We start from the raw sequence: 12,263 nt of genomic DNA, 5'->3' as shown, positions 1-12,263 counted from the left end.
ATCGATTGTTAAAACCGAAACTGGAGAGTAGCCACGGCGATGTTATCTGGGTCCGGCAATCGGCGGCGCGTTGGAGAGGAGGTGCGTACCCCGAACGTCGAGGTCGTTCGTGCAGAAATAAGAATTGAAAAAAAAAATTAAACAAGAATAAATATGTTTGGGCGAGAAGGTGCGTCTGCCATTGCTTACGCGGAAATTCAGAGCACTCTCATCGTGGTGGCGAGCGATAATATTGTGCAGCTCACTTCCTTATCAACCGCGACAAAGCGGGTGACGCGAAGCCTCTCTCGCCTTCGCTGCCGGTCTTTTTTTTATTCGAGTCCTCTTCAGCCTATCTCTGCCATCCCAACGCTTTCACTGCGGCCTTCGTGCTCAGCTGTTTGGAAGTGCTTATCGCGTGCTGTGCCGACTGTAACTGAACAGCCTCTAGGTTTTACGCGCAATTTCATCAGCGCCAAATAAAATATAAAACATCACATCGTACACTCTTCAGCAAAATTACACCCCTTTTGCCACACACTCTAAAAACAGTTTGCACCCTTTGGGGTGTATATTTGTCCCACAACAATAATCTTCATCTGCCTTGCTTGCGTTTCCTTTCTTGAAAACTCGGCGCTCGCTACTTTCCTGTCGAGAATGCTGCGTCACACTGATAACGCGCATGCCGTTCGTGACTGGGAAGTACCGGGCTCGCAGCGTTAAAGAAAGGAAACGCGGGCAAGACAGATGACGATTATTGTTGTGGGACAAATATACACCCCAAAGGGTGCAACTGTTTTTAGAGTGACACAACTGTATCTTGTTCGCATTTTCTTTCTTTAACGTGGCGATCCCGGTACTTCCAAGTCACGAACGGCATGCCAGTTATCAGCATGTACTCCTAGAAAAATTTACACCCTTCGGGGCGTATCTTGTCCCACAACAATAATCGTCATCTGTCTTGCCCGCGTTTCCATTCTTTAAGGCTGCGAGTCCGGTACTTCCCAGTCACGAACGGCATGCACGTTATCAGTGTGACGCAGCATTCTCGAAAGGAAAGTAGCCAGAGCCGAGTTTTCAAGAAAGGAAACGCAAGCAAGGCAGATGACGATTATTGTTCAGTTCTGTAACGTACAATCGAAGTGTAAACACATGGGCGTTATTGCATTGCAGCAGGTGTAACACAAAGTTGGAGGGCGATTCAACCTATAGTTCACGTCGATCAAAGACATTGTCTTCCTTAGAGACTTGTGGGTGAGAACGTTGTGGAGTAACTGCGCACATCACTCGCTCGCGGCACCCCTCATGTGATCGAGAGGCGGCAGTAGGAGGAGCGTAGGGCTGCTTAAATTTTTCGATTGCACAACATTCGGGATCGGCCCGCATTTTTAGGCTGCACTAACTCCTCGTTCTGTCCGCGAAAGAGGCTAGAAGCACAGATATCCTGTACAGAAAAGTGAGGGTTACTCGCTAAGTCTCTAAATGTTCCCGTTTGACAGGCAGTCACGCACATTCGATACGGAGTATACATCCACGAATGCTGCAATATCGCCAGACAATCCAGAACCACAATACGCCACTCCAGTCTTATAGCGCACGAGTGGTGGAAAAGAGGCTCAACGAGTGCCTCTGCCTTCTCCCCTGCAGGCGAGCGGCCGTACAAGTGCGAGGCGTGCGAGCGGGCGTTCGCGCGCAACGAGGAGCTGACTCGTCACCGGCGCATCCACAGCGGCGACAAGCCGCACGCGTGCGATGTGTGCGCCAAGCGGTTTGCGCGCAAGGACCACCTCAACAAGCATCGCAAGACGCACCTGGACGAAGCGCACAAGCGTGTGCACGTCTGCAGCCAGCCCGGCTGCGGCCACCGCTACACGCGCACCGACGCGCTCGCCCGGCATCAGTGGACTGCGCACGCCATTCGCCGTTGCAACCGCTGGCCGCCAGAGGCCGCGGGACAACCCGTGATCTCAATGCACTCTCTGTGACCTTTGGTGTACATGCCCAAATGCAAGGGGACGAAAATGCTCAAGCTTTCTTTCATGTTCCGTTGTGAGACATACCCATAAGCCAACCGGTCATGTCTGTCTGTTCTGGCACTGTTTGTCTTTTATTATTTTTAGAGCACAGCTCTTAGGCGCCCGTTCCAGCGTTTAGCGTCGGCGTCGTCCCTCGGCGTAACCGAGCGAACGAGCTCAGCGAAGGATGAAAGAGCGAACGCGGAGCGCAGCGGCGCATGAAAGTCGACGCCTGGGAAGAGAGCGCAAGGAGGAAATCGGAGAAGGAGGGTATGGCGAAAGCGTGGGAAAAAAGCGTAGTGCCGCGCAAAACGGGCTCTGCGGTGACGACCGCTAGGAGATGGCGCCAGAGTAGCGCGCCGTCACGTGCTCACTGATGGCATGCGGTGAGCGCGTCCACCGATACCACATATGGAAACAAAGCGCTATATGAGCTGAGGTCTGTCTGCGGCGGCTACTGTGAATCACGCCCGTGCGTCACCCACGCGCTGCCTCTCGCGATCCCCCGATTAGCGAGGCAGTCGCGCCGCACTTCGCTGCGTTTACAATGTGCCGCACAAGACAGATTGTCCGCGCCAGCCAATATATCGCGAAGTGAAAACATGTATAGAGCTGCGTTCACGTTTCGCATTCGGAGTATCGTAATCGTCGGTGATCTTTTTTTTTGTCTGGTGAAAAAGAATGTATGGTTTACAGTCAGAAGGAGGTAGGTTTTCCAGGTATGTTGCGTTGTACATTTCGTCTGTGTTCTCGCTGGTTTTGTTCAGCATCCTCCTTGCTGCACATAATGACACTGACCTCAGGATGTAGAAGCAGCTGAAAAACGTTACACTCTTAAAAAAGTTTACACCACTTGGGTCGTATTTTGTCCTAGAACGATAATCGTCACCTGTCTTGACCGCATTTCCTTTCTTTAACGCTGCGAGCCCGGTACTTCCAAGTCACGAACGGCTTGCGCTTTATCAGCCTGACAAAGCATTCTCGACAGGAAAGTAGCGAGCGTCGAGTTTTCAAGAAAGGAAACGCAAGCAAGGCAGATGACGATTATCGTTGTTGGACAAGATAAGCCCCTAAGAGTGTAAACTTTTTAAGAGTGTATGGTTGACGTAATCCCCAGTTTACACCGGTGACCTTAGTAAAATGAACTATTGGATGAGTTAATGCATTCCAAATTTTGATTTATTCTGTAACGGATTTACCGGCACTACGTTTCTCTATAATGGAGATTCATCCAAGAGGTCTTGCATTTTCTTCGCGTCGTATATGTACGGCGTCAACTGGAAAGACCGTTATGTGCAACAAGTGAAGCCCTCGCTGGACTGTATTCCCAGATATGAATGCTCAACCAAATAGAAAATTTCTCCCAGAAGAGCTACGTGTGTGTGTGTGTGTGTGTGCGTGCGCGTACGTGCGTGCGTGCGTGCGTGTGTGTGTGTGTGTGTGTGTGTGTGTGTGCGTGCGTGCGTGCGTGCGTGTGTGTGTGTGTGTGTGTGTGTGTGTGTGTGTGTGTGTGTGTGTGTGTGTGTGTGCACCCTCTGTGGCAGGGGGGTCGGTACTCCATAGGATGTGCGGTTTTGTTGTTTTTCCGTGTTGAATAGTGTGCCCTGTATATCTATGACTAATCGAATCCTATCTATCTTGTGCCTCCTTGTCTTTCAGACCTTTCTTTCTTTGTTCTCTTCTCATCTTTTTTCTTTTTCTTGCGCGTGCTGGTACGCTTCGTAATGTAGTACTAAACCTGTCCAATAATTACGGTCCCTGTTTGTCTTTGCGTGAGTATACCTCTGGTTTTACGAGAGGACAGTATCGAAATCTCGACGGCTTGTGGCCGAGCATGCATCACCTTGTTGCTCACACTGGGATCATCAGGCATATGGCAGAGAGGAAGATTGTTATCCTATAGCCCGTGGTTTCAAATCTGCACGGAAATGTTTTCTAGAACTACATGCTGTCTGTTCGCGCAATATTTCTTAATAAATTTATGTTACTTAATTGGTGTTAGTTACATTGTCATGGCATGTTTGCTTAGCGATCCAGAAACATTTCACCGTGGTAATTCAAGACACTTCTGCGGGTTCTGTGAGAGACAGGCCGGCAGGATCTGTACAGATCTTTGGCAGGAACTGTGAATCGTTGTTTTTAAACAAAGTTGTTATTCAGTAATGTGGGGACTGCCATTACACGATACTTTCTCGCAAAGGTACGCTAGGTTTGGTGCACTGTTATCCGATTTGTTAAAACCTAACGTAATACCTACTAATCGTAAGTAACTAACCATAAGTAATACCTACTAATCGCATTAGGTCACGTGTTATTTGATCACCGAGACTGTACATTCAGTATCCACTGTAACTACAGGTAATCACGAAATAAGGTCATATGCTGCCTAAATACTTTACAGAAGAGTTTTTAAAAATTAAAATCCCATTACACGGGTTTGAAGTAACCGTATTAATATGCGTCGAACTGGAGCGTTGCATTACATGCTGATTTCCCGTGTACAGCGAGATCAAAGAGGCACGAACGTGGTCTTGTATTTCGCCCTACCGATGTCTACTCTACATGGGTCTGATTTTTTCAAGTTTTTTCGAGTACTTATGTGAATTATACCACCGCCCCAGAACGTCTCAAACTAATTTTGGTGCAATCGGGACTGCGTCGGTAGATCTAAAGTGAAGATGGGGGCCAACAGATGGAAACACGCTGTGGTATAAAAAGTTGAATAAACGGGGGTAAAGTGCCTCAAACATGCTGGCCAACGTTTCGATAGGTGAACCTATCTTTGTCAAAGGCAGCTTTGTCATCCTTGGCGCGTTAGTTTTAACGGATTAGCTGCCGCCGATAACAGTCACGCGTGACGTCACTCTAGTAACCAGTTAAAGCTAACACCTAAAGGATCACAAGGCCATCCTTTGACATAGATAAGTCCGTTTATCGAAACGTCGGCCGGCCTGCCTGAGTCATTTGACTTCTGTTCATCCAACTTTCATCCGGCATTTGTAGAGTAACGCCGGGCCTGCGCCCAGTGCATATTCATTCGCTGTGTAAAAAGCTCTGCACTGGCTGCTTCTTGCTGTTGAAATGTCGCAAGTTATTTGTTGTGTTGTCTTTAAGAACTACCACTCTCTTCTTTATAGTGAGATATCGCATTGTATAAAATAATAAGTCTATACATATGATTTCTATATTTGAAGCAACTTGTTCTGCAAAACTAAGCCATTAGTTTTTTGTCGAGTTTGAATTATGCGGCCCCTAGTAAGCTTCTCTTTACTACCTTATTATGGCATCTGCTATTAAGCTCTACAACTTCGATGATGGTGTACAACTGTAAGACTAATAATTATTCACTTAACTATTCAGTATTTGTCTTTCCTCTTCAGAACACGAATCTGCAAATTCCTTGACTTCTTGCAGCCACTATAGTAAAAAATGTTTATGAATATTGGAAAACACGGCTATGTAGTGTGAATAGTATTTTGTGCAACAATCTTTCTCTTCGGGTAAAACAACAAAAACCTTACATAAGGCCAACATAAATAACATAAATAATTGTATTAATTTCTGCAATTTATTGAACTTTTGTGCTGCATATAATACAAGGTGTCTTCTGCCATGTATGAAAAAAAGAGAAAGTAATATTGTCTTTCATTTATGCATGTACTAGTTTTTGTTTGTATTCAATGTATGTATTCATACTAACATGATGGTAAGGTACCATATTTTTCTCAAGTGTTTCCTGTACATGCTTTAGCTCAGTGCGTAATAAAGTTCAGTTCAAAATTTAAAAAATTCCACCTGCGCCGGCACAAGCACTGAAAGATTACTTATTTGGCAGGCTATGATCACCAATTTGATCATAGCTTACGCAAATATGATCACATTGTTCATTATATGCATTGGCGATTTGCGGGCATTTTTGTTAACTTGTACTGATACAGCCCCATAGGTTCTTGTAATGATACACTGTTTTTGCTGTGCTTATCCATGATTCTGGTACATGCGGCGCTTGTTCTACGTCCGCAAAAAAGAGCATTTCCGGCGTCTAATTTTGTATTAGTTTTGATTTAGGAGTAAGTTTAGGACTCGTAAAGAAGAATCCACGCGTCCCCTTACGTTATAGTCGTATAGTCGCTTGCATTTTAATTGTTCATTGAGTACTTGACTTGCCTGCTAATGGTTTAGAGGCTACAAAATCGTGTATTCGGACTTCCGCACCGAATTACCGATTCTTGTGTGCGTGCGGGTGCGCGCGCGCGCGTGTGTGGGAGTGTGTGTGTTTAAATACCCAAGAAATACACATAAATACCAAAGAATGCGGACGTTGACACAGCTGCTGCCATAGAACAGTTGGTAGTGCATGGCGCGTGTAGTGCGAATGTTGTGGGTTCGGCTTCCGCCTGCAGCAAGTTGTGTTTTGTCCACTTTCATTTCCCTTTATCATTTCTTACACTTCAATTAATGCTACAAATGACTTCCCCTATGCTTTCCTTGGCTTCATTATCTGTTGGATTCATATGGTTGTCATAACCAAAAATCGGGTCCCTTGGTTCACCTTGTTCTCGTTCACATAGCAAGCGAGAGAGAGAAAGACGATGCAACGGAAACAGCTTTTTCCCAGCCCAAGTGGTACTATGAATCAAGGACAATTTTAGTTATAGAGGCGGCCAGCACCCAGACAAAGGGAACAGGGATCGCCCCTACTTCTTTTCAAGGACGGCGACTGCTTATTTTTTCCTTCTTTTATTTATTTCTTCCTTCTTACGGGTAGAATTCATCGTAAGAGTTAGAAAAAAAATTATATACATTACAAAAATATCAGTGATGATTCTTTATCGTAACGCCTAGACCGAAACAACGAAGTACAGGCTCCGCAAGGGCACGCATAGAGACCAGAACAGGCCGACTGTCAGGGCCACTGCCCCGAAACTTGAGCCATTGCTCCAGTGAATGAGTAGGTCCACAATACAGTCCGAATGTGTACAGCTGGGGAAGCCGAAAGGGCTAAGTAAATGACGTTTGAGGGGATCTAATTTTCCGCGTGAGTCATGCACCCGTTCGCGGGGTCGTACGAAGCCCCGGCTGTCGCCCGGTGATGTGGACGCGCGGGCAGCGTGGGCGTGGCACAGCTGTTGCCCACGGCACGCAGAGGCAGGCACCCATCAACTCAACATCGCTGCATTATGTTCGCTGCAAGCGCGGTGCCGCAGCCCTGCACCACGTGTGCGGGCACCAGGACCTCGTGCGACGACTCACACGTGCCGCAGACGTGCACTGAAAGAAAAAATACTGAGCACCTCCTGGGTCCTCTGAGTGCGTGGTTCGGCGGGGCGCCTTTTCTTTATTTACAGCAACGTGTATTTGCCCATGCTTAATCCCATACTACACATTAAGTCCAAGCGTGACGCGCGTGTAAATGAGGCGGGTATGACGTTTCAAGCACCTCGTGACAGAAAATAAGAGTGACATTCCTTCATGTAAGCATGAGGACAAGGCTACGCAGCATGGTTCGGTCTTGTGCGAGCGTGTGCGAGTCGCGTACGCGTGAGAATCGCAAATCACATGCTGTTGTAGCTGCCACTAATTGTCACCGGGATGGGGTTTCGGCGCCTTTCAACAGCGTCGGTTTGGAGCTCGAACCAGGTCGACCATCCGAGAGGGTTCGGCAGGGAAAACGAGATGATGTAAAAAAAATAACAGAATTTTAATACATCATTACGGGTGAGCAGTGCGCTCCAAGACAAAATAAATAAATACAGAAACGTTCGGCCTGCGTGCTCCTTCACGCAAGGACATGCAGAGAACATCTCTACTTGGCCTGTCGCTGGCCTTATTATACCCTACACCATCCGGGCAACCTCATTCTCTCTTGCTCCCTGGTAGATGGCCTTGTCAGCACACTGGTCAGCCCACAAAGAGGAATACGTAGAGAAACCACTCTCTCGAGTAGAGGGGGTGAACGTAGGACAGAGGAGAGTAGGATATGCACTGGTGCATAATCCCGTCGCACACACCCGACGGACAAGTCTTTTCATGTTGACGAGCGTGAGGATTAGGCACGTTGTGTTTCAAGCGTTTGGCATCCGTTCCATTCACTGCCGTACGAAGTGAATCGTAACAACGCTTAACATCCCGCGGAGTGCTCGCACGGAAAATTTCAATCACGCATACACAAATCCTAATAGGGGAGTCGTGTTATATCACGTGATCTGCGTGGAGTGCGGGCGAGGTAAAACAACGCTCTGTGCCCTCTCTTCTTCTCACCGCCATGCGGGGAATACGAAACTTTGTGGTGTTTTTCAAGACTGCTGTCCGCCATTTTTAGTGTGGATTCTCCGGCGGACCATTACGACGATCGTTCATTGCAGAACATAGCTTTCGGTCTAATTGTCGGTGTTGGTGTGTATCCCCATGTTCAATTCTACTGACATTCTTGGTGCGCAACGCGGGCTGTGCAGGCACCGCATACAGAGTGCGACTGTGCCGAGTTAATGAGGGAATATACACCACGGCCTGACGGCTCGGAATCAGCATTTCTATATGGATGATGCATATATTGCAGCAACCTACTTGACGCGTTCGTGGACGATGGAATATACAGGGTGTCCCAGCTAGCTTTAGCTGCAGTTTAAAAATATGCGAATGTCATCTAGCTGGACAGAACGAATGTAATGTTGTATATGTCTTTGTTTAATGTTTTAATGCGAAGCATTCATTGTCAAAAGCACGTGTTTGTGCCTGCTTCATGCTTTGGAGTATCTATAGCACGATTCGCCAGTCTGGTAGAAGGCGACATGTGTAGGCAATGGGAGGCGATCTTTCCAGTACATGCCACCTGGGCCTATTCTGCGTATGCTTCGCCCAGTCACGAACATGAATCACTATAACAACCAATTAAATATTTTACAAAAAAATCAACGTGGCATTGACAGAATAAATAAAAGAACGTGTCATTATTCATTGGTATGCGGTCGCTAAAGCAGCATTTACTTCCCCCTTCCCTCTCTCACCCTTCCCAACCCTACCCGCGCTGCATGCTGGGTCGCTCCGCTACCATTGGCAGGATCCCTTTGAGTCAGGCTTTTTGGTGAGGCATACGAAAAAGGAACATGTGCTGCAGAAGTCAAAGGGAAATTGATATTGATATCATATGGGCTTGCCTGTATTTATAGTCTATTTCTTTTTCTTCTCGATATCGATTATCTGGAGCTTGCCTTTCCCCATTGCGTTAGCTCACGTCACCAAACAAGTGACTCAGTTTTACATATTGATTCAAGATCACTTAACCACAAAAAAGATGATGTCGCAGTTCTTCTTGAACAATTTCAGTTAACCTTTAGCGCTATCATGTTGACGGAAACTTGGGAAGAAATGATGATCAGGCATTCAATTTGGACGGTTACAATTTCTTTTCCCTAAATCATCCAAACAAACGAGGCGGGGGAGTGGCCCTGCTCATTACAATAAAAAAGAATTGCCATATTGTCCCTCAATTTACTGTAGTAACGGATGATTATGAAATACTAACAATTCAATGTAAGCTTGAGCTGTTTTCTGTACTGTATGGACCTCCAGGTGGAAGTATTGCCAGTTTCTTGCTGTTCTTTGAAACTTTTTTGGAATATATGTTTGCAATAACAGCTTACACCTGGTTTTTGCAGGAGATTTCAATATTAATATGATGGAAGAAAGCAATGTCACCCGCGAACTAAACACCCTGTTAGATTCCATTGGATTTACTAACTTAATTACGACGCCCGCTCGTATTACATGCTCCACAGCATCGGCTTTAGATCTTATCGTGACAAATATTGACACTATTGTCTACAGCGCAGGTACTATCATATCTGATATTAGTTACCACTGTCTTGTCTTTCTAAATTACCATGACTAACCACCAGATAGAAATTTACGACAGGATCGATCAGCTCATTATTCAACAAATAACAGCTCAAAGTATTGAATTATTCAAAAACGACATAATGAATCAAAGCTGGTCCTCTGTAAACGAGAAGAAAACTGCAAATGACGCTTACGATGACTTCATTAAAATTTTTATTCGTATCTACGCGAAACATTTTCCTTTCAAAACTTTCAAACCTGTAAAAAAGTCTAAAAAACCTTGGGTCACCCGTGAGCATCTGAAAATGATAAAAAGTAAAAATGTCTGTTATCATTCAGTCTTGCGTACACGCTCTATGGAAGAATTTAAGAAACTTCGAAATCGACTAAATGCAGAGCTTAAACGTGCTAAAGAAGCCTAGACGTCGTATTTTTGAAAATGCTAGTCGACAACGATGTAACGCCACTTGGAAGCTCATCAATAATATGCTTGGGCGCGAAAATAAAAATGCCCTGCCTGAATCCTTAACACTTGGCGGCCGAGATTTAACTGGCACATCACTCGCAAATCACTTCAACGACCACTTCTTAAACGCAGTTACTCCATGTAATGAACATGTGGAATTGGTTGCAGGACGCGGTAATATGAAGCAGAGCATCTTTCTTGATCGAACAGATAAAAATGAAGTGTATCACACCTTTATGTGCTTAAATAATACTAAATCACTCGATGCCGATAATTTGCAGATCTCTCCAATAAAACATGTTATACACTTCATCACAGAAGTTCTTGCATATATCTTTAACCTAATTATTGAATCTGGATTTTTTCGAGAAGCTATGAAAAGAGCTAGAGTATCAGTCATTTTTAAAGGCGGAGATCGCAACATAGAAAGTAATTACAGACCTATTTCTGTCCTTCCTGTATTCTTTAAGTGCGTAGAAAAAATTATCTTTGTTCGAATTACGTGGTTTTTCAATAAATTTAATCTTCTAACAGACGCACAGTTTGACTTTCGAAGCGGCAGGTCTACTGAAACTGCACTGCTGACATTGAAAGACGATATAGTTAATCGCATTGAAAAAAACAAATTCACACTCGGTATTTTTTTAGATTTCAGCAAGGCCTTTGATTCCCTCGACCGCAGTATTTTTTTGCACAAACTAGAATCAAATGGCATTCGTGGTAATTTCTTATCTTTACTTGAATCATATCGTCAAAATAGATTCCATAATGTACACATCAATAAAAGTAACTCGTCGTTCTTACCTATCACTTGCGGTGTACCGGAAGGGAGTATTCTGGGTCCCCTGATGTTCAATGTTTATATAGACGATATCGTGAACATGGGCGCAACAGTTAAGTACGTATATACACACATTAACCTGCATCATTTAATATCCAGAGCTAACGACGTGCTTTCGGATATTTCCTCGTGGTCAAAAATGAATAGACTTAAGATCAATCCAAATAAAACTAAATTGTTATATTTCGTACTAAATATAAAATAGTGCCTACTCACCAGCCCTTAATTCTTCATTCACAGCGAATGGATATTGTTGATACGCATAAAATACTTGGGGTTTACGTTAACTACCTATGTAGGAAAATCTCGTCTGTAACAGGAATTGTGTCTCACTGCCGTATTCTGCTGCCGCTCAAGGCGAAGCTTTATATATACCACGCGTTGCGTTGTTTAACTCGCATTTAAATTACTGTACGTTGATATGGGGCACAATAACAAAAACAAAAATAAAATCCTTGTTCGCTACATTTTTCGCTACATAATTCGCTACATTGGAAACATTGAACGTCTAGGAACCACTTGCAAATCGTTTGAAAGGTTCAGTATAGTTCGGGTTGACAACATTTACTCATATCGTTTGTTGAACGCACTCAACTTTTCAAACAGAGAACTCTCGGACTTTATTACAGCCTTATCATGTCTAGAGCGTCGGGTTATTACAGTACCTACAAGAAACACTCATATATGGTCTGTACCTATATATTTCGTACAACTTATTTGTATCAAACTTTGGCATACAACGTCCGAACAACACTAAACACATATGAAAACACAACCAGTTGCAGTAAAAGACACTTACCTTCTTTCTTTCGTTTTATTGTTTGCTAGTAAAAGATTCAGTATCTATATGTTCGGCTGTATCTACTATTCGGCTTTACGCTGACGACTGCGTTCTCAACAATGTCATTTCTACACCTAACGATCATAACACTCTGAATCAATTTTTTATAAGTTTTTGTGAAAGTAGCGAACTCTGGCAAATGAACATTAACTTTAAAAAAACAGTCGCCATGTCCTTTCACAAGCATGCCAATTGCTCATATTTCAATTACTCCTATAAATCCACTTTTCTGCAGCGCGCATATGAAGTATTTAGGCCTCCTTTTCACTCCAAGGTTATCCT

General features: G+C 44.5%; 1 protein-coding gene across 3 annotated transcripts in view; it reads left to right on the top strand.

Moving 5' to 3' along the window:
• The window catches only part of LOC135915479 (uncharacterized), a 43,569-nt gene extending 37,843 nt beyond the window's left edge, over positions 1–5,726 (top strand). For all 3 annotated transcript variants that reach the window (XM_070531303.1, XM_065448573.1, XM_070531304.1), the window contains exon 6: positions 1,627–5,726. In XM_070531303.1, coding sequence (XP_070387404.1) covers positions 1,627–1,964 — 338 coding nt within the window. In that variant the 3' untranslated portion in view covers positions 1,965–5,726. The remainder of the gene's footprint in view (positions 1–1,626) is intronic.
• The last annotated feature ends 6,537 nt before the right edge of the window (positions 5,727–12,263 follow it).

The sequence above is a fragment of the Dermacentor albipictus genome, chromosome 1 (genome assembly GCF_038994185.2).
Source record: "Dermacentor albipictus isolate Rhodes 1998 colony chromosome 1, USDA_Dalb.pri_finalv2, whole genome shotgun sequence".
Lineage (NCBI taxonomy): Eukaryota > Metazoa > Arthropoda > Arachnida > Ixodida > Ixodidae > Dermacentor > Dermacentor albipictus.
This window is presented reverse-complemented; position numbering and strand designations above follow the sequence as displayed.